The sequence below is a fragment of the Macaca thibetana genome, chromosome 5, assembly GCF_024542745.1.
Source record: "Macaca thibetana thibetana isolate TM-01 chromosome 5, ASM2454274v1, whole genome shotgun sequence".
NCBI lineage: Eukaryota > Metazoa > Chordata > Mammalia > Primates > Cercopithecidae > Macaca > Macaca thibetana.
Window position 1 is genome coordinate 47,468,712 of NC_065582.1, and position 26,612 is coordinate 47,495,323.

The 26,612-nt window shown below is 36.6% G+C and overlaps 1 protein-coding gene across 8 annotated transcripts in view; it reads left to right on the forward strand.

The window, feature by feature from the left end:
- Window positions 1-26,612, forward strand: part of INPP4B (inositol polyphosphate-4-phosphatase type II B) — an 817,532-nt gene that overhangs the window by 758,988 nt on the left and 31,932 nt on the right. For all 8 annotated transcript variants that reach the window (XM_050791144.1, XM_050791150.1, XM_050791147.1 and 5 more), the window contains one exon: window positions 828-982. In XM_050791144.1, coding sequence (XP_050647101.1) covers window positions 828-982 — 155 coding nt within the window. The remainder of the gene's footprint in view (window positions 1-827; window positions 983-26,612) is intronic.

The window sequence follows — 26,612 nt, forward strand, 5'->3', positions numbered from 1 at the left end:
TTATTATTTTTGATAGAGAGGAGTCTTTGTTATGTTGCCCAGGCTTGTCTCAAACTGCTGAGCTCAAATGATCCTCCTGCCTTGGCCTCCCAAAGTGTTAGGATTACAGGCATAAGCCGCTGTGCCCAGCCCCTGTGAAGTTTATTAAAAAGTGCAACTGTCTATGAAATTTCTTAGTGTTGTACCCTAGAGCACAATTTGCAATAAACAGTGGCCATTTCTAGTATTCTGCTTTTTAGTACTGATGAGTAGTTCCCTTGTCTGTTGTGAGGCACCATGAGAATGTTTAAAATCTCATAACATAAAACCAAGACTAGCAAATGTTTCTTAAATGTAAAATAAGAGAATATTAGCTATATATGATTTGCATCAACTTTTTACTCCAGGGAATATAGATTTTGTTTGTTTGTTTGTTTTTGGTTTGTTTGTGTTTTCCTCTTTACAATAAAGGTGTTGTTTCTGAGCAGGAATTAGTTTAGCATTGTCATACACTGCAGACCAGGCACCCCGTTGGGTAGTGTGCTGCGTCCTCTGCTGGATATTTCACATCTTATACGGCTTCAACGGTTCCATGCCTCATGTACAAAGAATTACATAAATTAGGTCCATTGCATTGACTTTTGAAATGAAAAGGTAATGCCTTTACATCTGATAAGACCAATTGAACCAATTGACTACCATAAATTAACAGAAACCCAAATTTATATTTGATGTGTTTAGACTAGAAGTGTTTGGAGGAGGCCAACACTTTACGGTAAAGTAATACCGTAATTTGTAATACGGTATTACAAATGTACAGTAAACATTCGTTTTTACGTATGTTACAGATTTGCCGCAAACTAAATGGTATTCGTTTCACCTGTTGTAAAAGCGCCAAAGACAGGACATCGATGTCAGTGACACTTGAACAATGCTCAATCTTGAGAGATGAGCACCAGTTACACAAGGACTTCTTTATCCGAGCGCTGGATTGCATGAGAAGGTATCTCACATGTTTTTCAAGGTTTTTTTTTTTTTTTTGTCTAAGGTCATTTTGGGTTGTTTTGTTTTTTTTCAAAATACATATTTTATTGAAGGACTAAATATTTCAGTACTTTACTGTATTTTCATGGCTTATAGCTTATGACATGAGAGAGAGAGAATTTTCTCTACCTCTATAATATTTTTATCTCTATCTGTATTCCCCTACTCATTTTAGGCTACTTTTCTAAACTTTCCATTTTCAGAAAATGTGACTGTGTACACATTTGATGACATGCATGATTATATATGATATTATATATTTTGTTAGCTGACTGGCTGAAGTTAAGGGGCCCCGAAAATGTCATATATAACACTGTAAGACAAATTTTCATGATGCATAAGTATTTATGAGAACTTGCAAAATGAAACTAACTCATTATCCAAACAAAATCTTTCCAAATTACAACTACTAGGTGATATTCCCATGGCCCACGGAGTCTCTGGGACAGTAACCTCCTTTCTAAAGTTATTTTCACATCACTCATCATAAAGATGGGATGACACTGATACTTTAAAATAGAGAATTAATATGGTTACTCTGCCGACATTTAAAATGCTATGCCCGAAGTCACGTTTCTTGATTCATTTCCACAGTAATTAAATCTAAACTCTAAGCCATAATGGGAAGGAAAAAGTGCTTCATTCACAGTGCCTATCAGCAAGGACACATGTTAATTAAAAAGTTAAATGAAATTGTCTCTTTGCTGCAAAGCCTAGCTCAGAAGCACACTAGGAAGTGTGGGACAGGCTCTGGGTTCCCAGAAAGGAATATCATGTGATTCACTGGAGAGGGCTGCTTCTTATCTAGCCTGCCATTAGCTACCAGTTTTCTTTTAACTGCTGCAGTCTTTCATTGGCGACATTGACGTTTGCTTGTGCTCGTTCTATGCCTCTATGTTTTCTCACTAACGAGAGCTTTCTGAAGTCCTGTATTTCATCCCATTTCATGTCTCTTGGCATTTTCATTGTTCAGTGGAGCTCTATCATAATTTTTTGATAAATGTGTGAGGATGTCTTAAGAGTCCTGACGTGAACATCTCAGCCATATAAAACATGTTTGGTTGATATAAAAACTTCTTTCGAAAAATAATATCTCAGCACTAACAGGTAAAATAACAAATTCATGTATGAAACCTTCAAATCTGCAGAAAAATAAGACAAACGTCACTGTAGATGGAACAAAGGTGCTTGGTGAGAAACGCAGGAATGCATGATATTATAGGCCAGGTACACCATGGGACTAAACTGATTTAGGTAACAAATCTTCTGGAAGATGAAATTGCTGTCTGTTTATTTAAGATAGAAGAGAGAACCCTTAAATTAGAAATAAAATAATTCAAACAGGTAAATAAAGGCTATATGTATACTAGACATGTTATACTATAGAACAACATATTTTGGTATTCCCTATGATTGACATTATATATGCAATACATTTGCCCATGATACAGCATTTGTGATGATTCATTTTTGTGTTTTTAAGGTAAGGCACTAGAAATTTAATCTAAAACACTAAAGGCTTAACTAGAAATCCCTAGTATTCTGGTGATCTTCTTCTTTTGGTTTTGTGTGTATATGAGGACAGTGCCAGAGTGTGAGTGTGACCTGTATTTGTGTATATATGTATGCACGTATGTAAAAGAAAATAAGATGTGTTCTTTTCTTTAATAACTGCCTTCATTTCCCTCTGGGTATTTTGCCTCACAACACAGGATCATAGGTTTACAAGCTCTGGCAACACAGCAGAGTAGGTAAGAGCATGAGGCTTGGGAGCCAGCTAATTTGAATCCAGGCTATATGCCATTACCCATAGGCAAGTTAGTCTCTCACGACCTCTTAGTGCCTTAGGGCAAGTTACTCAACCTCTTGCTACCTCTCAGTTTCCTCATCTTTTAAAACAGACATGATAATAGTAGCTCCATTTTAGGAGCGTCTCGAGGATTAAATGAATTGATACATGTACAGGAATTAACAATGTTTGGCACATGGTAATCACTAAATAATGTTGGTTAAAAAAATAAAAAAAATCAAGGGCTGTGATGTTAAAATGAATTGATACATGTACAGGAATTAACAATGTTTGGCACATGGTAATCACTAAATAATGTTGGTTAAAAAAATAAAAAAAAATCAAGGGCTGTGATGTTAATACTCTGATTTTCCATGTGCAGTATAATCTAGTTAATTATGATCCTTGTAGTTTTATGTTTGTGAATATTTTATGACATAAAGTTGGACTACAATAGCATATGTTGAAATAAAGTGTCCTGGCAGCTCTTGTAAATAAGGTTTCAAATGCAATATCTTCCCTATTTAAGAAAATCAGCTCTGTAAATAGCACTTTAAAAATGTGCAAGTGTTTGCAAATGCTGTGTTAATTATGGAAGCATCACAATCCCTGAATAGGTTTTTTATAAACATTTTTGATGCTAATATGTATTATATATCTAGAAATAATCATAAAATTTAAGATAAATTACCTTAGAAATTTCTTATCAATATTTTTATACATATAACTCTTAACAGATTTCCTACCCCACATGCAACAGTGGTTCATGAATAAACATTTCTCAAGTTACTGCTTAATGCTGATTGATTACCGGGGTCCCAAAACTCTGGGTTCTGACAATATTTTACAGTTAAGTTTTTAGAGAGGAAGCAGATTTGCCTAGCTCCTCACTCTGCCATCTATCAAATCCCACCCTTCAGACAGTGGTTTTTAAATGAACTGTAACTTTTAAAAAATACGTATGTTTGATTGGTGTGTTAAAAGGTGGAAGGACGGGAAGGGAGTGAGGGATGAGAAACTACCTGTTGGGTACAATGTACACTATTCAGGTGGTGTTTACACTGAAAGCCCAGACTTCAGCACTATGCAGTATGTCCATGTAACAAAGATGCATCTGTACCCCCTAAATCTATTTTTAAAAGTATATCAAGATGTAGTTTAAGTTATCATCATCTTGGGTTCAATTTTATAATAAAATAACATGTCCTATACTGAAACAAAATACATATGTTTAGACCCCCACATGGATTGTAATTGAGAAGATCTGAGATGGGTCCCAGAATTTAATTTTTTAAGAACTTTACAGACATTCTGGGGAACAACTCTGGATTTTTAAAAATCAGTGTTTTAAGGGGCTTTGATTTGTATGTTTTTGAATTTACTGCAACTTTTAATTTTATTTAATATCAGTTGCAGTTTATTTTACCTTTGAATTATTCCAATCACCTTCCAGGCTATTTTATCTGGATTTCTTAAAAATTCACCAAGTTTCCTTCATCGTAAAAATTCAAGGGAAAAATAAAGTTCACCAAGGTTATCATATCACTCTTTATTTAGTTTTATTTTTTCCATAGCTATATTAATTATTTTCTGTTGTATATGCTTATCTCTGTAGCAGTTTCAAATTATTTATGATGAGTAAAGGTATATAAAGGAAAGTAAATAAAGCTCCATCTGGTTCTTATTCAGAAATCCCCACAGGAGAAGCAGCTCTCTGAAGGTAGAGACTTTTGTTTCTTTTTGTTCATTACTATATTTCCAGTACCGAAAACAGTACCCAGTGAACACAGTATCATTTTTTTCTCAATAAATATACAATAAAGGAATACATGAATGACACGGGTTTCTAAAAGTTTCGGGTCCTATGTATTAGGTGGTATTGTGCATACATAGGCATTTTAAATTAAGCATATGAAGTTATCACTTGATTGTCACATGTTGATAAGCACAAGTTGCAGAATATGAAAGAAAAGTCTTATTATCCTAATTCAAAAACAAATAGGCAATAAAGAAACCATTTCAGCTCACCACCTGAATCCACCCTTTGTACAATTGGCAAAAAATTCAGACTTCCTTTTTTCTACATATCCAGTATTACTTTCAGCTGCACACTCCTGATGGACTTTTGAGTACCATCTGTTTGATGAAATGGCATAAATGCCTCTTCAGAATAGAAGATTAACACAAGGTGTCTGGGTGATCTGACTCTGTAAGGCTCTCTTAGTGGTTGACTATATCATTAAGACCAAAATAGTGATTCTTAACCCTCATTGACCATCATTAATCTAGAAAACTATTTTAACAAAAAATAATTGTATAGGGACATTTAATGCCTCTATAAAGTAAATTAAAACAAAAATACCATTGTACTGTTTTTTTCCTTAACAAGAACTCTAGGATGATGGCTATACAAAGTAATAATGTGACACCATAGTTCTCAATTGTCTTTTGTTTTATACTACATTACTTTCTCAATCTGTCATGGCTCCTTAAAATTAGGATAGTTAATATGCTGTTAGTAGGAAGACTCAGGGTAAGTTTCAGCATATACTTATGTATCACCCTTGCAATACAGGGCTTTAGTCATTCTATTTCAGTAAATATTTAATTTATAAGAGACTTAAAAGGCCCATTGGCCTTATTGAGTTTCATTTATTAAATGTCATATTCTCAACTGTTGCACCTGTAATTTATCTGTTGGGGGAGCATAATTTATGAAGTATTCTGCTTTATAAGTAAATGACTCTTAACCAATTGATGTCTGTAAAAGATGTGTTTGTATGACTTCTTCCCTTGTAGGGTTCACTTTTAAGTAATGTAGTTCAATTGTTGAAATAGAAAAGTTTCTTCCTTCTGTCTTTAGTCTTGTTTCCACTTGAGCTTATTTTTTTCTTTGTTTTTTTTTTTTTTTTTTTTTTTTTTTTTGAGACGGAGTTTTTTCTTTGTTTTTGATTTTACTCGGAGAAGAGCTGCTATTATTTCATATTATATCCTATTTCAAATATTAAAGAGAATTATAAGCATTGTAAACATAGGTAATTGAAGTTTGCAGCTATTTTTTGACTACTTGGAAGAGATGCGTTTGTAGGGAACATCGTAATTGGGAACAGTTTTTCCGCGAATGCTAAGTATTGTCTCCTCCCTTGAGAGTTTCAGTGGTGTGTTTGCTACATTACTTCAGTCAGTATTTGCAGCAAATAACAGGAGTAAGCTGAGAAAGAGTCACCTTCAACTCAGGGTTATTAATAAAAACATGAAAATTGACCTTATTTGGGATGTTTTTACTTCAGTTGAAGGTGAGTTAAAAGATACTGCAAAGAATGTGTACATCCTTAGAAATCATGTTAAAGCAAGTAGCTTTTAATAAGCCATCCACTATAAACCCCAGAAGAGAACTAACCTTCCTGGGGAAATCAAAGAATGCCCTACAAAGGACTTCCAACTTCCTGAGCAAAATGTATGTGCTGATTTTAGTGGATCTTCTTCCTATATTCATGCCTGACAAGGTTGTCATAGTATTCTGTTGACAGAAAAATAATGATTTTGAGGTCTATTTCTTTCCCTTAATTTCTTTTGTTGATAGGGTTGTTTTCCAGTTGTAGCAACTTGAGACCCTGTGAGCGTGGAGGCCATAGTCCAGAGCAGCCATCAGCTTTATACACACCTTTCCAAGTCAACCACTTCTTTCAACTCCCAAAATTATTAACTAAGTGCCTAGACGTAGAAGGATGTGAAACATGTTTTCACTTACAATCAAATACAATATAAATGAATCTAACTGAAGCAAATACATTTAACTTCTGCCACAAATACAGGTTTTTAAATCCAGGAAGACCTGGAGTTAATTCCTTATTCTAACACTAATTATCTATGTAGTGGTAGACACATTAATTAATCTCAAGGCCTCAGTTTCCTAATGTGTAAAGGTAAGATGATGTTCCATCGCCCTCTTTTGAGTGTTGTGATAAATGAGATCACTTACTTACAGTCTCTGCACCCAGTGGGCGTGAAGTGTTCTGCTGAGAAATGTTACCCTTGCTCTCTACACTCTCCCCATTTCTATCTACCCTGCTTGTTCTTCCTTATCCCATTTTTCTCTAAAAGTGCATCCTTGGATATTGCTAAAATGGGGGAGTTCTCCTAGTCTTCGAGGTCTTAGGAAAAATGTCCCAGGATTAACATTTGCTTTCTAAAAGCCTTAAATTTTCTCTCAGTGACAGTGGGCTACAGGGTTTGGAAATCTTGCTAGAGCCCTAGCTATAGCATCAGGGAATCTAGAAGCAGCTAAGCTTAGAGCTGGGGTTAGTGCATATCTGAGGCCCCCAGAGAGCAGCACTCAGCACTCAGTTTGTGGAACTGGTGAATGTCTAACTCCTGAATTCCCACAGCTTTTATTGGCGAGTTAGGATATCCTGTAAAATGTGTCAGCAGACCCACCTCTGGAGGTGAGTTGGGAAAATAGATCATTAATAGAAATATGTGGTCATCATTTTCATAGTCAAAAGTGAACATCTTTTGTATATCTACTGTGGCAGAGTACCATGCTATACAAACGGAGAAACGCATTTGAAATCATAACAGCTGCTAATAGTCAATGAGGACTTACTATGCACTAAGAATAAGATTGCTTTTCCAAATAGCTATGCTAATTTATAAGCCACAAGCCATGCACATGTGCTCCCATGTCTCCACACATCCCAATACTTGTACTGTAAGAGTTTTTAATCATGTGATGGATGGAAAGTGCTATCTTTAAGTTATACTTTCTCAGTAACACAAAATAAGATTAAATATCTGTCTAAATATTGATTGACCATCCAGATTCTCACTCATCTCATCTTCAATGTTTCACACAGTGGAGTTTTGCACATAATTGCAAATTAGGAAAGGTTTCCAGCGTTTATAAATAAACCACTGGCCTATTGTGTTTAAGTTACATTTAGAAGACACTGTTTCAGGAGTGGTGTGATTTTTTAAAAATATGCTTTATTTGTATTGTTTAAATGAAAGCACAGTGGAATAAGACAGGCGCGTCTCTTGGGTTTGGACAGAGAATGCATCATGCTATGACGGGAGCCTGTGACATGATGTGAGGCTTTTTAGCAGGAAAGGGGACAGGGCTCCACTTTAGACAAGGGAAACACACTTCCAGCTGAGAAACAAAAACCTATAGTTGATTAGGGAGATGATTGATGCCTTTGCACTTGGAAAATGAGGTGTTGCAAGAACTAGTCCAGGAAAAGGCCTCATTTTCACTAAAGAAGACTGAGATTCAGGCAGCCCAAACCTGAATGATCTATGGAGAGCAGTTATGCCAAAACCTAGAGTCTGTTTATGCCCCTGGGAGGTTGAGACAAGAGAATCAAGGAAGTAATTTTCATTTCACCACCTAATGATTTTTTCTACAAACACCAGCTGCCTTGTCCTAGCCAATGATATCCATGAATTCATATACTCAATGTGCCTGTTATGTTTGTCCTCACATACAAAGAAATCCAAAACTATTAATTCAATGAATTATCAGTATACGGTCTAAAACTTCTTGTCTTCCATCAGAACGCTTGCTATACTCTGGTAAAAACTGTCATAAAGTGGTTTCAGCCCTTCTCCTAACTTGAATATTGGTTATAGTGCTCCAGACACCTGTTCAAGAGAACAAATTGGATGGCTTCACAAGCCAATTTCTAAAGAAAACTGGACTAGGAGGCAACTGTGTTTAGGAAAAAGCACCCAAATGTTGCAAGCTTTTCTCCTGATCAGAAGACCACAGATGACAGAGAAGTTCAAATGCTGGGCATCATATACTAATGCGCAAAGGATAATGGTCTAAAGTCCTGTGAGCAAAGATGCATTATGCATAATTACACCCCATTCTCTTTCATTTAGTGAACATATCAAAACTCATATGAGTGTGAATGACATCATTATGGGGATCAAAACTGTAATTTATAAAGCATATCATTTGCAAAATTGGTATTTTATTAGTAACAAATCACATGTGATATCTCTCAAATATCACAGCATTATTTGGGGGTAATCACTGCTCTGAATACCCTAAAATCTAACAATTAGGCCAGCTCAGCAAAGAGCAGGCTGCCCCTCTATGGCACATAAAGTGGTTAAAAGGAAGGACTTTTGAGTTAGACTGCCGATTTCTTCACTTCTTAGCAGTGGGAATGAAATTCTAAGAGGCCTTAGGTTCTTTATCTGTAAAATGAAACAACATATACAAAGAAATTGGTAACTGGATATAGTTCACAGTAAGCAATTGGTAAAGTCAAACTGTTATATTGTAGTGATAATTTCACCAGCATCCTCATCTAATAGGGTTGTCATGAGCGCTAGAAGAAACAATGATCACTGATGGAGTTAATATAGTACTTGTTACACAGTGAGGATTAGTGAATATTAAATGCTGTCATGGCTATTACTGATGTGCGGTGATGACTGTTATTACTGTTATTATTGCTTCTTTGTCATAGCAGATTCCTGCCACATTGTTTTTACTAAACTGTGAATGGCTGTGATGTCCTCAAACTATATTGAGGAAAGTTTAAAAAAAAAAAAAGTCAGTTCCATTATTCATATCATCTGTTGCATTGGTTCTCAGAGAGTGATTCCAGCATCAGCATCATCCAAGAATTTGTTAGAAATGCACATTCTCAGGCCCTTCCAAGAACTACTTGACCAGAAACTCTACAAGTGGGGCCCAGCAATCAGTGTTTTAATGAGCTCACCAGGTCATTCTGATGTGCACTGAAGTTTGATAACCACTTGCCTAGTGTAAGGATATTGATACATTTTTAACATCTTTTTGAGATACAATTCACATGTACTTACTAGACTATAACCACCACCCATTTAAAGTGTACAGTGTAGACGGTGGGTCATGAGACTCTTCCCAGAGCAGGTCGTGCTCTACGCTCTTGGGGGAAAGGAATGCTAATATCATGAAGCTTCTGTAAAAATCCAAGGGAACTGGGTTCATAGAGCTTCCATATAGCTGAACGCATGGAGGTTCCTAGAGGGCGGTGCACCCAGGGAGCACATGGAAGCTCAGTATCCCTTCCCTCATACCTCGCCCCACACATCTCTTCATCTGTATTATTTGTAATAACTTTATAATAAACCAGTAAACATATTAAAGGGTACAGTGTTTTACCCTTTTTACAGTAGTTTTAGTATGCTGACAGATTTGTATACCAATCACTACAATAATTTTAGTACCTGTTTGGCACTCCTAAATGAAACCCCATTTCCATTACCAGTGTCTTCCCAAATGCCATCCCCCCAGCCCTTGGGTACCACTAGGTTTGCCTCATCTGGACATTTCATATAAATAGATTTATACAATTTGTGGTCTTTTGTGAATGCTCTCTTTCGTTTAGCATAATATTTTCCAGGTGCATCCATGTTGTCAGACATTTTTAATTCCTCTGTAAAGTTCCCTCTTTGTGAGTATTCTGTGCAGTCATTCCCAGAGCATTAACATTCGGCTAATGAATGATTCCCCACAACAAAACAGGTGCACATGTGCATATGTGTTTGTCTGGGGTGGGGCGATGTGTGATTGTATGTGTACAGGTGGGCTTTAATTTTGTAGTTTCCTTTTTGTAGAGACTACTAAAAAGCTCAGGGCCAATTTTGTGATTCATCTACTTCAAATGTACAACATTCTTTAATAGGCTTTCACTGTGTGTGTGTTTGTGTGTGTGTGTGTGTGTGTTGGCCTCATTCTTAGCTCCATTTTATGACATTACTCTTGCATTTACTGTTTCTTTCTCACTTTTTATTCCTGATATCTTACTGAATTTGATGTATTCAGGTAAACTGCCTTAAATTCTTTTTGGAATAAGGCAGGGTGTAAATACTTAAATAAAAACAAAATCACATAAACTATTCACTATATCCTATACTAAAGACTCTTCCTAAATTTACTCTTAGTAACCTTCAATACAAGCTGAAAATACTAAATTTTTTCAAACTGCAAAATATCTGTTTTCTCACATCTGAATTTATGTGTTTTCAAAATGGTGTCTGTTTTCTCAACTATTTGAGAAACTAATGCCATTATATTTATTATATGCTTTAGAGTTTTCAAATCACCTTGACTGTTCTTTTGTTTTTGAAAATAGAAATACAATAGATGTCATCTTTTGTTCAGTTTTGTTTCACAATTTAATTTTATAACATAAATTCACAGAATTTTATAACACCATTAGTTTTATTTGATTTTGTGATAAAGATTTTTTCTATTGAGGAAAATAGACTAGAACAAAAGTGAGAAAAAGACATATTAGAGCTGTCAAGATATATTATTTTTGCCAGAAAATAAAGGGGAAAATGCCTTCCACTTCACAAGAATGAACCAATTTTATAGCAGCTCCTCTTGAAATAGATTTATTGAAAACTCCTAGTATCTGTAGTTGCCATTAAAAAAAAAACCTTTCATATAACAAAAATCTCATATGCATATGTGCAAGGTACATATTGTTAAGTATTACTTGGTCATAAAGTTAAATGGCAACCGAGACCACTGCGTAGCCCTACCATGGATTCAGCTTGACCACATGAGAAACACATGGTTGACAGACTGTGGAAGCCCACACTCCAACAAGCATTTGATGAGTTTCATCTTTTTTTTCTTCTGTGGTTTGACTACATACATACAATTTATTGTGTATGTTAATAACTTAAAAGCTGCTAATGTATCGTGTGGTTTCTGAACAGAGAATCGAGCTGACTTTTAATACACTGAATAATAAAAGATGTGATGTTTCAGAAGAAAATAGATTATGTGATTACATATAACTTTGCCTTACAACAGTGTTGTAGCAAGGATTTAGTCTTGAAGGTTGAGTTATTATAGTACATAGACATTGTACATAATTAGAAATTAATTCTAAATCATGGGGCATTTGGGGTTGAAATAAGTCTATTTTCAGAAAATTATATATTTGATATTCATGTAGTCAGTTATAACCTTCCATTATGCAATCCTTAAAGTTAGTTTATAAATTACAATTTCATCACAGAGGTTATGATTTCAGACCATAATGGAAAGTGGAAACTCTGTTGCATTTCTATTTATGGCAAGGTAAAAGAAAGTCACGTTTCTTTGCAGTATGCTTTATTTAGTTTTATCATAAATATGTATATGTGTATTTTGCTATCTTTGCCCACATCCCCTGAATAACAAAAGTATACTAATAACCTTGGCCTAGTGCTAAGATGAAAAGAAGATGAAAAATATCCCATTTTTTAAAAAGCCTTAGGGATTTTAGGATGTCAGCACACTAGTACTAGGGAAAATAAATTTATATGTGTATATTTTTAAAATTTTGAGTTCAATTTTAAATTTAGTAGTTGCCCTTTGAATATCCTTATCTCCAACTAAATGTTAAAATGGTATTAGCATGTTTTATCAATACGTTTCTGAACACATTTTCTTCTGGAGTTTGAAAAGGAAGCAAAATTTCAATTTCATTTATCACAATCAAGGAAAAAACAAACTAAAAGAGTCTTGGAAGAATCTGGACTTGTGTGTGTGGAGGACTAGAAGAGAAAAAGAAGCTTTTTAATTCATTTAGAGTCTGACGAGGTAAAAGCATGTGCGAACTTCCCTCTCTAATTCTCATGGCTTGGGCTCCTGTGCAGGGTAGATAGTATGCATCTTCAGACAGGCAGGGCATTCTCTTCCCTACAAAGGTAAGCTTTGCATTCAGGCAGATCATCTGGACTATTTCCACTAGCAGTTAAGAAAGAAAGTAGCTATAAGGTAAGTAGTCAGCACTCCTCATAGATATTGACTTCTCCTCTAAGGAAAATGCTCGGCAATCTGATATTTTTACCACATCCCTGAAAAAAAATAAATGTTGAATCAGCATTCTTACATATAAAAGAAAGCTTTTGCATCTTTATCCTTGTAAAGCTTTATGTCCCCATTGGCACCAATAAATCTAAATTAAAGGTTCAGTATTTCAACGTTAGACAAAAATTATACTGAAGTGCCTACAAAAGTGTAGTTAACGTATTTCCCCGTTTCTCTCAGAATATGTACCTGAGGTCTATAGATATGTGTTTCTGTTGGATCAGTGTTGAAAGGCAAACTAGATACCTTCTGATCCAAAACTTTGCAGTATCTTATGTTAAGGAGTGTATTCATCTAATAAAGTGTTTTTATTTTTTTATTTTAATTTTTGTTTTATTTTATTTTTTTGGTGGTAGGGGACGGAATCTTGCTGGGTCACCCAGGCTGGAGTGCAGTGGCGCAATCTCAACTCACTACAACCTCTGCCTCCCAGGTTCAAGCAATTCTCCTGCCTCAGCCTCCCGAGTAGCTGGGACTACAGCTACGCACCACCATGCCCAGCTAATTTTTGTATTTTTAGGAGAGACGGGGTTTCACCATGTTGGCCAGGATGGTCTTGATCTCTTGAGCTCAGGTGATCTGCCCGCCTCGGCCTCCCAAAGTACTGGGATTACAGGCATGATCCACCATGCCCAGCCTAATAAAGTAATTATTTTTTAATCTGGATATTGTTCTTAACTCTATACCAGTCCTTCAGTTGAGTTTTCTGGTAGGTTTTTCAATTGAAGACTCTGCACCTTGAATCTAATGTGAAAGCTCTGTGATTCTCCCTGGTATGATGGTGTGATGGTGTGGTGCTGTGATGATGGTGTGATGGTATAATAGTGTGATGGCAGGCAAGAATAGACAGACTGGATGCCATGGGATGTTCCCTTTATGCACCTGAACTGATTCCACTGCAAGGAGATATGCTTCTCTGAGCAACAGTGATAATTTATACAGAATTACTAGAGCAAGGTTAGATCTCTGTGTTTGAGGAAATAGTCTAACTAAAGCTATCTCAGATAATCACTTTTGTTTGACAAAATGAATTTAGCATACTTGCAAGACTTGTGATCCAAATAAAATAACTGAAATTGAAAAGTAAATTGGAATGAATTTTTTCATATTACTTTTACTTGCTTTGGAGACCAAAGTTACAGATATATATATATGTGTGTGTATGTGTGTGTGTATATGTATATATGTACATATATACATTTATATATAACATTTTATATTTTATATATTTATCATGCTATTCATTGTATTTAGTACATAAAATATATAAAAATATTTTAAATGCTTTTTGCTTAAATCTAATTTGATCACGTTTATAAACCTCATTTTCATTCAAATGACCCAATTGTTGTGACTCCTGAGATATATGTGTATCCTTATGCTATCTTTTCAGCCACTAAATTTAATATTAATTTTAAAATTCCAACATTTGTGTATCTCATTAAAATAAATTGAGAAAAGAATAGGTATAAATTAATTTTTCCCAAATATGTCAGACTATATACTTTGCTTTTTATTGTCATGGGGTAGTAAAACATCACAAGTTTTTGGTAACAGAATAAAATGTTTATTTACACATTAATTGTTATTCTCTTAAAAGTCAATTTTTAAACTCCTTCCATTTCTATGTACCCATACCTTTTTTTTGCTAATGGTATTTTAAGACTGCAGCATTTGGAAAGGACCTTAGAGATTACCTAGTGACCCTGCCAAGTAAGGCAGGGATTCTTTTTACAACATCCCTGACAGATTGTCAGCTAACCTTTACTTGCACATGTACAATAGCAGGGAGTTTGTCACTTTGGGTATCAACCCATTCCATTTTTGGACAGCTATGTGATTTATAAAACTTATCTTCTTGTTAAGCTGAAATCTGTTACCCCATGACTTCCGATTATTGATCCATTCACCTGCCTGGATCAACCATCACCTTCCTTAGGTCAGCCTGTCAAATATTGGAATATGGTTTCTGTGTTCTGCTTAATTTTTAAAACCCCTTTAAGATGTGAAAGTCGGTCCAAGTCCTGCTCTTCCTGAAAGATATTGCCATCATTTCTCAATGCAGTCTGCATTTTAATACTCTATAAGTAATTACGAGCAAGATCAATTACTGTGTTCTAAATTTAATATGAAGAACACAGAGTAAAATAAGACAAAGGTCTGCCTGTTTTCCCTTTTTTCTTCCAGTTGTATAGTGCTTACTAAGTAGCAAGCACTTTTCTAACTACTTTACAGATATTAATTGCTCTAATTCTAATGGCTGGGGCCCCATGGCCAGGGTAGATGGTATGGCCTCCAGACAGGCAGGGTGTTATCTGTTAATTAAATCTTCTAACTTGTGGATTAATTCTATGGATTTTTAACCTATGGATTAAGTCTTAAAGAAACAGCCACAGAGGGGTTAAATGACATGCAAAAGGCCTTACAGCTAAGATGTGGTGGAACCAGGCCCTTTTACTCTGAGTCCTAGCTTCCAAGAGCCTTGGCTGATAAATTACATTCATCTCTTCATTCCTGTATCCATAAAATGCATCACCTTTTTAAAGGAACTTTGCCTCACTATGTAATAAATTTAAAACTGTAGTCCTTTGTGGTATATATTGTCATCTAGCAAGGTTTTTCCTCAGTTGTTCTGGGGTACTTGATATTGTACAATGAAATATAAATGAATACATTTTTATTCTAATTGGCTCTAGCCATCAAGTAAGTACGGTGGCCTAAATGAGCATTATATATTTCCTGTGCTTTAAGAAATGCAACTGAGTTTTTTGGTAGGATATACTTATACCCCATGATAGCAAATTAATAAATGATTTCGGGCTCTGCAACCAAACACTTATATAAATAAGTAAATAAACTTTTAAAGTAGAAATCCCATGGGGCAGTTTCTTTGTGCAGGGTGAGATTCCTGCACTGTAAAATCATGAAAGGTGCAAAACCAAAAATCAGTCACGTGTATATAGCAAGCAGCCATTCTATAACTAATTTGTGGTTAATTCTTGAGTTAAGCCAGACCACAAAATCTTGACTAAGTTTGAAAATTGATGAGGTAGGCAATTTAACTTTGTTCAAATTCACTTGACCTTCCCACTGACTGAGTAGCACAATGCTGTCAAAGGGAACAGAATACCAGTAAATATTTGCAGTTACCCAGAACCAGCTTGTCTTCAAGAAGATCCACCCAGAGTACAAAATTGGAAAATAAACTGGCAAATCAGTCCCCTGAACTAGCTATATGTTATGCCACTGGTAAAATGTAGTCATGTCTCAAGGGTCTACCTACTGCCCCAAAATGCTTTAGAGCCTATATAGGCTGACCTTGGTTGATTTAGTTGACTATGCGTTGCTTCTTCCAAAAATATGTTATTTTATTCTGGGTTATTATTCCACTATGTCAGACTCCATATACCATAAAGAGTATATGGTTCTGGACACTCTCTTATATCAAACAAGCAATTTTTGAGTGCATATTATTTACCAAGCACAATGCTTTGCATTGAAGATGCATATATGAGTACGTTGTGTTCCTTCTCATGAAAAACCTCAAAATCTGAAAGAGAATCACATACAGATACATAATGATAAATTAAGTATTTTAGGGTATTAAGTACAAACTCCTTAATGGAAACAGAATTTCTGCTTTTGGAAACAGAAATAAGGGAACAATTAAGCAAGTAAGAGGGGTAAGAAAAGTATGGGGCACTGTCAGGGGCTACAGGGAGAAAGTGAACTTTAAGCTGGTATTATTACTGGATAGATAAGAAAGAACACCCTCCACCCACAGGAGACACTGATGATTCTCATTTTTAAAAAGTTATTGCTTACTCTAGAAATGTCACCATGTTTTGCTAGATGCCTATGATTGGGATGTATTGACAATAAATATTAAAAGTCGATTATCAAGTTATGTTCTCTGACAAAGTAATGACCTTAAGAAAAACTAGAAAAGTGACTAAGTATCCAGGTTTATAAGCCCTTATCTCCCTCCACAAACACATTGATTTGGTTTTTAGGTGATTTCTAACCTGCCTGCACTTTTCTGCTTTATAGTTTATCAGACAGCGGCAGGCAAGACTATATTTGGGTGAGAAATCTGTGAAACAAAAACATAATCATTCCCATTAGTTTCAATTTTAGTTGTGTCCACCTCTCAGTTGTAAACACCATCGCTGCTCAACCCAATCTCAATCCTTTCTTCTTAGAAATAGGGAAAACTGTATTAGAACTAGACATCTTACAACAGATAAGTTGAATTTTGTCCAAGAATTCTCAATAGATTTTTAACATTGGATTAAAATTGGCAGTGACATTTAAAATATTACTTCTGAAAAGTAGAATTTTTAGTTTGCTATTTTGTTTTTAAAAGTCTTGAACCCTTCCCATTTCTGAGTATTTCATTCGTAAGTGTTGAATGGTATATGAGAGTGGTATATGAATTCCGCAGTGCCTTAAATGGAATACTGAACTGGAGAGTGTGTGGTCTCTTGTGCTACTGTATGCTTTTGGAATAGACAACAGAATGAACCTGGAATTGCTTCTCAAAGTTGCTTTCGGGGAAAAAGAAAAAATCAAGCACAATCTGAGAAATAATGGCATAGTAATATTGTGCTATGTATTTTAAAACCATTTTTGAAAATGAGGGGTTGTTTTTATTTGAGTGAGTCCAAGACACCAGAATTAGTCCTCAGTTTCAAGGCTTCTTAATAATATGATCTGATGAAAATGTCAAATCATTATAAAATATCAAATAATGATTACCCTCAATTTAAATATTGTGATCATAAGCTCCTGAAATTTACTAAGATATAGTGCATTTATTTATGGAGTAACTAGGATATGCATGGCCCAAATACAGGATACTATTTGTTAGAACGGCACTTAGTTCCGTTAGAGGACCTTGACTTGTATTTTTATATATGATTCTTTAGTATATGGCACATTAGGTAGATAAAATATGTTCTTTGCCCTAAACTAACTCCAGTCTAGTAGGGTAGGAAAGAAATACAAAATGGAGAAAATGCAGGGCTGCATGCTGTGAATGCCATCTGGTTGAATCCAGAAAGTGCAATACATGCTCACAGGAGGAAGCTGACACCCTATGATGCTGTCTTTGCCTGGAGCGTTTCAGTTGGGTCTTAAGGAATAGTAGATATTGAGATATAGATATAAAATATTTGCTAAATTGTGGGCACTGTAGATTCTAGAAATATTTAATAAGCAGAATGGGCAATACACAAAGTGGTAATGGATATGCAGAAAGTTTTAAGGAGTAAAAAGGCAAATTTTGATATAATTTTAGCATGAATAGTTCAAGGAAATAGAATATTACCAGCCCTGGATTTTGTGCCTTCATTGTTTGCCTGTGAATATGTGAGATTATCCATAATCTTTATACCCAGGCAAATTAGCAAGAGGCTAAACTATTTCTTGTTTAGCCTATAGGTCTTTGTTAATGTTCATACCAATACCAGCTGACCTCTTAATTTCAAGTCCAACACTGGGAGTGTATATGTCAAACTACGTTTTAAAATAGCCGCTTGGGCTTTATCTTTTTTGAATCATAAGTAGAAATAGATAAATTCAGCTACTTGCTTGAATGAAGGTTTGCTTTATTCTTTTTTTTTTTTTTACTTTTTTATTTTATTATTTAAGTTCTAGGGTTCCATGCGCACAATGTGCAGGTTTGTTACATATGTATACATGTGCCATGTTGGTGTGCTGCACCCATTAACTCGCCATTTACATTAGGTGTATCTCCTAATGCTATCCCTCCCCCCTCCCCCCTCCCCACAATAGGATCCAGTGTATGATGCGCCCCTTCCTGTGTCGAAGTGATCTCATTGTTCAATTGCCATCTATGAGCGAGAACATGCGGTATTTGGTTTTCTGTTCTTGTGACAGTTTGCTGCGAATGATGGTTTCCAGCTGCATCCATGTCCCTACAAAGGACACGAACTCATCACTTTTTATGGCTGCATGGTATTCCATGGTGTATATGTGCCACATTTTCTTAATCCAGTCTGTCACTGATGGACATTTGGGTTGATTCCAAGTCTTTGCTATTATGAATAGTGCTGCAATAAACATATGAGTGCATGTATCTTTATAGCAGCATGATTTATAATCCTTTGGGTATATCCGCAGTAATGGGATGGCTAGGTCGAATGGTATTTCTAGTTCTAGATCCTTGAGGAATTGCCACACTGTTTTCCACAATGGTTGAACTAGTTTACAGTACCACCAACAGTCTGAAACTGAAAGTGTTCCTATTTCTCCACATCCTCTCCAACACCTGTTGTTTCCTGATTTTTTAATGATTGCCATTCTAACTGGTGTGAGATGGTATCTCATTGTGGTTTTGATTTGCATTTCTCTGATGGCAAGTGGTGATGAACATTGTTTCGTGTGTCTGTTGGCTGTATGAATGTCTTCTTTTGAGAAGTGTCTGTTCATATCCTTTGCCCACTTTTTGATGGGGTTGTTTGTTTTCTTCTTGTAAATTTGATTGAGTTCTTTATAGGTTCTGGATATTAGCCCTTTGTCAGATGAGTAGATTGTAAAAATTTTCTCCCACTCTGTAGGTTTCCTGTACACTCTGATGGTAGTTTCTTTTGCTGTGCAGAAGCTCTTTAGTTTAATGAGATCCCATGTGTCAATTTTGGCTTTTGTTGCCGTTGCTTTTGGTGTTTTAGACATGAAGTCCTTGCCCATGCCTATGTCCTGAATGGTATTACCTAGGTTTTCTTCTAGGGTTTTTATGGTTTTACGTCTAACATTTAAGTCTCTAATCCATCTTGAATTAATTTTCGTATAAGGAGTAAGGAAAAGATCCAGTTTCAGCTTTCTATTTATGGCTAGCCAGTTTTCCCAGTACCATTTATTACATAAGGAATCCTTTCCCCATTTCCTGTTTTTGTCAGGTTTGTCGAAGATCAGATGGCTGTCGATGTGGGGCATTATTTCTGAGGGCTCTGTTCTGTCGCATCTGTCTATATCTCTGTTTTGGTACCAGTACTATGCTGTTTTGGTTACTGTAGCCTTGTAGTATAGTTTGAAGTCAGGTAGCGTGATGCCTCCAGCTTTGTTCTTTTGGGTTAGGATTGTCTCGGCAATGCGGGGTCTTTTTTGGTTCCATATGAACTTTAAAGCAGTTTTTTCCAATTCTGTGAAGAAATTCTTGGTCGCTTAATGGGGATGGCATTGAATCTATAAATTACCTTGGGCAGTATGGCCATTTTCACAATATTGATTCTTCCTATCCATGAGTATGGCAGGTTCTTCCATTTGTTTGTGTCCTGTTTCTTTTCACTGAGCAGTGGTTTGTAGTTCTCCTTTATATCCCTTGTAAGTTGGATTCCTAGGTATTTTACTCTCTTTGAAGCTATTGTGAAAGGGAGTTCATTCATGATTTGGCTCTCTGTTTGTCTGTTACTGGAGTATAAGAATGCTTGTGATTTTTGCACATTGATTTTGTATCCTGAGACTTTGCTGAAGTTGCTTATCAGCTTAAGGAGATTTTGGGCTGAGACAATAAGGTTTTCTAAATATACAACAATGTCATCTGCAAACAGGGACAATTTGACTTCTTCTTTTCCTAATGGAATACACTTTATTTCTTTCTCTTGCCTGATTGCCCTAGCCAGAACTTCCAACACTAAGTTGAATAGGAGTGGTGAGAGAGGGCATCTCTGTCTTGTGCCAGTTTTCAAAGGGAATGCTTCCAGTTTTTGCCCATTCAGTATGATATTGGCTGTGGGTTTGTCATAAATAGCTCTTATTATTTTGAGGTACGTTCCATCAATACTGAATTTATTGAGAGAATTTAGCATGAAGGGCTGTTGAATTTTGTCAAAGGTCTTTTCTGCATCTATTGAGATAATCATGTGGTTTTTGTCTTTGGTTCTGTTTATGTGTTGGATTACATTTATTGATTTGTGTATGTTGAACCAGCCTTGCATCCCAGGGATGAAGCCCACTTGATCATGGTGGATAAGCTTTTTGATGTACTGCTGGATTCGGTTTGCCAGTATTTTATTGAGGATTTTTGCATGGATGTTCATCAGGGATACTGGTCTAAAATTCTCTTTTTTTGTTGTGTCTCTGTCAGACTTTGGTATCAGGATGATGTTGGCCTCATAAAATGAGTTAGGGAGGATTCCCTCTTTTTCTATTGATTGGAATAGTTTCAGAAGGAATGGTACCAACTCCTCCTTGTGCATCTGGTAGAATTTGGCTGTGAATCTGTCTGGTCCTGCACTTTTTTTTGTTGGTAGGCTATTAATTATTGCCTCAATTTCAGAGTCCGCTAACAGTCTATTCAGGGATTCTACTTCTTCCTGGTTTAGTCTTGGGGGAGTGTAAGTGTCCAGGAAATTATCTATTTCTTCTAGGTTTTCTAGTTTATTTGCATAGAGGTGTTTATAGTATTCTCTGATGGTAGTTTGTATTTCTGTGGGGTCAGTGGTGATATCCCCTTTGTCATTTTTTATTGCGTCTATTTGATTCTTCTCTCTTTTCTTCTTTATTAGTCTTGCTAGCAGTCTATCAATTTTGTTGATCTTTTCAAAAAACCAACTCCTGGATTCATTGATTTTTTGGAGGGTTTTTGTGTCTCTATCTCCTTCAGTTCTGCTCTGATCTTAGTTATTTCTTGCATGCTGCTAGCTTTTGAATGTGTTTGCTCTTGTTTCTCTGGTTCTTTTAATTGTGATGTTAGGGTGTCAATTTTAGATCTTTCCTGCTTTCTCTTGTGGGCATTTAGCGCTATAAATTTCCCTCTACACACTGCTTTAAATGTGTCCCAGAGATTCTGGTATGTTGTATCTGTGTTCTCATTGCTTTCAAAGAACATCTTTATTTCTGCCTTCATTTCATTATGTACTCAGTAGTCATTCAGGAGCAGGTTGTTCAGTTTCCATGTAGTTGAGTGGTTTTGATTGAGTTTCTTAGTCCTGAGTTCTAGTTTAATTGCACTGTGGTCTGAGAGACAGTGTGTTATAATTTCTGTCCTTTTACATTTGCTGAGGAGTGCTTTACTTCCAACTATGTGGTCAATTTTGGAATAAGTGTGATGTGGTGCTGAGAAGAATGTATATTCTGTTGATTTGGGGTGGAGAGTTCTGTAGATGTCTATTAGGTCCACTTGGTGCAGAGTTGAGTTCAATTCCTGGATATCCTTGTTAACTTTCTGTCTCGTTGATCTGTCTGATGTTGACAGTGGGGTGTTAAAGTCTCCCATTATTATTGTATGGGAGTCTAAGTCTCTTTGTAAGTCTCTAAGGACCTGCTTTATGCATCTGGGTGCTCCTGTATTGGGTGCATATATATTTAGGATAGTTAGCTCTTCCTGATGAATTGATCCCTTTACCATTATGTAATGGCCTTCTTTGTCTCTTTTGATCTTTGATGGCTTAAAGTCTGTTCTATCAGAGACTAGGATTGCAACCCCTGCTTTTTTTTTTTTTTTTTTTTTTTTTTTTTTTTTTTTTTTTTTCCATTTGCTTGGTAGATCTTCCTCCATCCCTTTATTTTGAGCCTATGTGTGTCTCTGCATGTGAGATGGGTCTCCTGAATACAGCAAACTGATGGGTCTTGACTCTTTATCCAATTTGCCAGTCTGTGTCTTTTAATTGGACCATTTAGTCCATTTACATTTAAGGTTAATATTGTTATGTGTGAACTTGATCCTGTCATTATGATATTAGCTGGTTATTTTGCTCGTTAGTTGATGCAGTTTCTTCCTAGCATCGATAGACTTTACATTTTGACATGTTTTTGCAATGGCTGGTACCTGTTGTTCCTTTCCATGTTTAGTGCTTCCTTCAGGATCTCTTGTAGGGCAGGCCTGCTGGTGACAAAATCTCTAAGCATTTGCTTGTCTATAAAGGTTTTTATTTCTCCTTCACTCATGAAACTTAGTTTGGCTGGATATGAAATTCTGGGTTTAAAATTCTTTTCTTTAAGAATGTTGAATATTGGCCCCCACTCTCTTCTGGCTTGGAGAGTTTCTGCCGAGAGATCTGCTGTTAGTCTGATGGGCTTGCCTTTGTGTGTAACCCGACCTTTATCTCTGGCTCCCCTTAGCATTTTTTCCTTCATTTCAACTTTAGTGAATCTGACAATTATGTGTCTTGGAGTTGCTCTTCTCGAGGAGTATCTTTGTGGCGTTCTCTGTATTTCCTGAATTTGAATGTTGGCCTGCCTTACTAGATTGGGGAAGTTCTCCTGGATGACATCCTGCAGAGTGTTTTCCAGCTTGGTTCCATTTTCCCCGTCATTTTCAGGCACACCAATCAGACGTAGATTTGGTCTTTTCACATAATCCCATACTTCTTAGAGGCTTTGTTCATTTTTTTACTCTTTTTTCTCCACACTTCTCTTCTCACTTCATTTCATCCATTTGATCTTCAATCACTGATACCCTTTCTTCCAGTTGATCGAGTCGGTTACTGCAGCTTGTGCATTTGTCACATAGTTCTCGTGTTATGGTTTTCATCTCTATCAGTTCTTTTAACGTCTCTGCATTGATTATTCTGGTTATCCATTCATTCATTCTTTTTTCAAGGTTTTTAGTTTCTTTGCCCTGGTTACGTAGTTCTCCTTTAGTTCTGAGAAGTTTGATCAACTGAAGCCTTCTTCTCTCAACTCCTCAAAGTCATTTTCTGTCCAGCTTTGTTCCATTGCTGGCGATGAGCTGCGTTCCTTTGGAGGGAGAGATGTGCTCTGATTTTTTGAATTTCCAGCTTTTCTGCACTGCTTTTTCCCCATCTTTGTGGTTTTATCTGTCTTTGGTCTTTGATGATGGTGGTGTACTGATGGGGTTTTGGTGTGGGTGTCCTTTCTGTTTATTAGTTTTCCTTCTAACAGGACCCTCAGCTGTAGGTCTGTTGGGGTTTGCTTGAGGTTCACTCCAGACCGTTTGCCTGGGTATCAGCAGCGGAGGCTGCAAAAGATAGAATATTGCTGAACAGGAAGTGTTGCTGTCTGATTCTTGCTCTGGAAGCTTTATCTCAGGGGTGTACCCTGCCGTGTGAGGTGTGAGGTGTAGGTCTGCACATAGTAGGGGATGTCTCCCAGTTAGGTTACTCAGGGATTAGGGACCCACTTGAACAGGCAGTCTGTCCATTCTCAGATCTCAACCTCCGTGCTGGGAGATCCACTTCTCTCTTCAAAGCTATCAGACAGGGGCATTTACCTCTACCGAGGTTTCTGCTGCTTTTTGTTTAGCTATGCCCTGTCCCCAGAGGAGGAGTCTACAGAGGCAGGCAGGCCTCGTTGAGCTGCAGTGGGTTCCACCCAGTTCGAGCTTCCTGGTGGCTTTGTTTACCTACTTAGGTTTCAGCAATGGTGGGCACCCCTCCCCCAGCCTCACTGCAGCCTTGCAGTTAGATCTCAGAGTGCTGTGCTAGCAATGAGGGAAACTCCGTGGGTGTGGGACCCTCCAGGCCAGGTGTGGGATATAATCTCCTGGTGTGCCATTTGCTAAGACCCTTGGTAAAGCACAGTATTAGGGTGGGAGTTACCTGATTTTCCAGGTGTTGTGTGTCTCAGTTTCCTTTGGCTAGGAAAAGGGATTCTCTTCCCCCTTGCACTTCCCAGGTGAGGTGATGGCTCACCCTGCTTCAGCTCTCGCTGGTTGGGCTGCATCAGCTGACCAGCACCGATTGTCCAGCACTCCCCAGTGAGATGAACCTGGTACCTCAGTTGAAAATGCAGAAATCACCTGTCTTCTGTGTCACTCATGCTGGGAACTGGAATCTGGAGCTGTTCCTATTTGACCATCTTGGGCACACCCCTAAGTTTGCTTTATTCTCACATTCCATCACTAACCAATACTGAGGAGGAAGAATAACAAAAACTATGTTAAGAGGCAGCTGATAAAGAACTTGATTATAGGTTACGTTTCTGTAACTTTAGAGTGAAATAAACAGATAAAATACTGCAGAAAGGAAAGGCTTATGAGTGATTTTTGACATCCTATTAAAATAGAATATGTATTGTTACAAAAGACCATATGAAATGTGCTATACTATGTTTCCTAAGTTTTGATTTGTGTGATGAGATATTTATATATTCCCATCTTTTCCCAATGTAATTACTTCAATGGTGCCTGTCTTTCTGGAATATGAGTACGCTGTAATCACAAACAGTACCATACTCTAAAATTTAAAAGAAAACATATCTCCTTAGCATTTAGCACAAATGACCTCTCAACTATGTGTGGATCGCAGATGAAGGGTCAAAACTCTCTGATCAGAGCCTTCAGGGTTCCCAAGCAACCATAACAAGAGACAAGGTATATTTGAGTTGTAAAATGCAGCTCAAAGTTGGTGTCTCCTTAATTTACTCTTGTCACCAGTATTGTTCAGATTCCCAAAGGCAACTAGAAGACAGTAGACCTCCAAGTTAATGAATGTACCCTGTTATCACCATGGACATCAAGTATTAATGTTACCAACACTTTGCAGATTTAGATTTTTCCATTTTAGCACTTGAGGCTGTTCATTTCCTTGTAAAATATGTGTGTGTTTTTAGGCTTAGCTGCTTCCAGATATTTTTGGCACTTTGTTACCAACCAAAACATCTGAGAAGTAGCTTCTTTCTGGGGCCTGAATCTTACGCTGTTCTGGGAATCAAAAGTCCTTGAGGTTGACTTTCTTCATGTTCCTATCACTTACTTCATTAGTGAGATTAAATGTTTCCAGGTACCACAACACCTTCCTATATTTGTATAGCCTCTGTTGCATAAATCAGTGTGCCTAATTCCCTAATCAAAGGTTTCCCTGAAGTTTTAACATTCAGAAAAGGGAGACAACTGAATATTTTATCTTCTATAGCTTGAATTCCTTTTAAAGTCAGATTTACTTAAGGTAGCAATGTTTAGAGCGTTCAAGCCTCTCTCACATAAAATAAAATATTTCAGACTCAGCCTATTTAAATACTAATTTCTTTTTTTGCTGTCTTGGTTTGGTTAAAGCAGGGGTTCCCAACCCCCTGTTATCAGGTCTGTGGCTTGTTAAGAACCAGATTGCACAGCAGGAGGTGAGTGGTGGGTGAGCCAGCAAAGCTTCTTCTGTATTTACAGCCACCATCTGAGCTCTGCCTCCCATCAGATCAGCACAGACATTAGATTCTCATAGGAATTCAAACCCTATTATGAACTGCACATGCGAGGGATCTAGACTGTGTGCTCCTTATGAAAATCTAATGCCTGATGATCTGTCACTGTCTCCCATCACCCCCAGATGTGACCATCTAGTTGCAGGAAAACAAGCTCAGGGCTGCCACTGATTCTACATTATGGTGAGTTGTATAATTATTTTATTATATATTACAATGTAATAATAGAAATAAAGTACACAATAAATGTAATACACTTGAATCATCCCTAAACCATCGCCCCCACCCCCAGGTCAGTGGAAAAATGGTCTTCCATGAAACCAGTTCCTGGTGCCAAAAAGTTTGGGGACTGCTGTGTTAAAGGATCCTTTTAATATTCCATGAAAACAATTTTCTGCAGAAAAAGAAACATTTAGAAAAATAAGATTATACAATGTTGAACAAATGCTATTTAAAACACTTAAGTTTTAACCACTTTATGATTACTTATCCTGATGAGCTAGGATATGACATAGCTATCAAAGTCCTTTGAGTTAACTCAAACATCAGGTTAATTTCATTTTTGTAGTATTTTTAAGAATTTAATGAAAATTATCTAATTTTAAAGTGCATATAAGAATCAGATAAACAATAGGAAATAACTTTCTTATTTGACAATGATCTGCTTTACTTTATGAATTGGGGATAGATGATTATGTTTACCATAGCCTATTCTGCATAATATGTTCAAAGTCCATCTGTACCTCAGATTCATGTGAGTCACTATAAATGACAAGAATGAGTGCAGTGTTTCGTCTCTTTTTAGGTGGT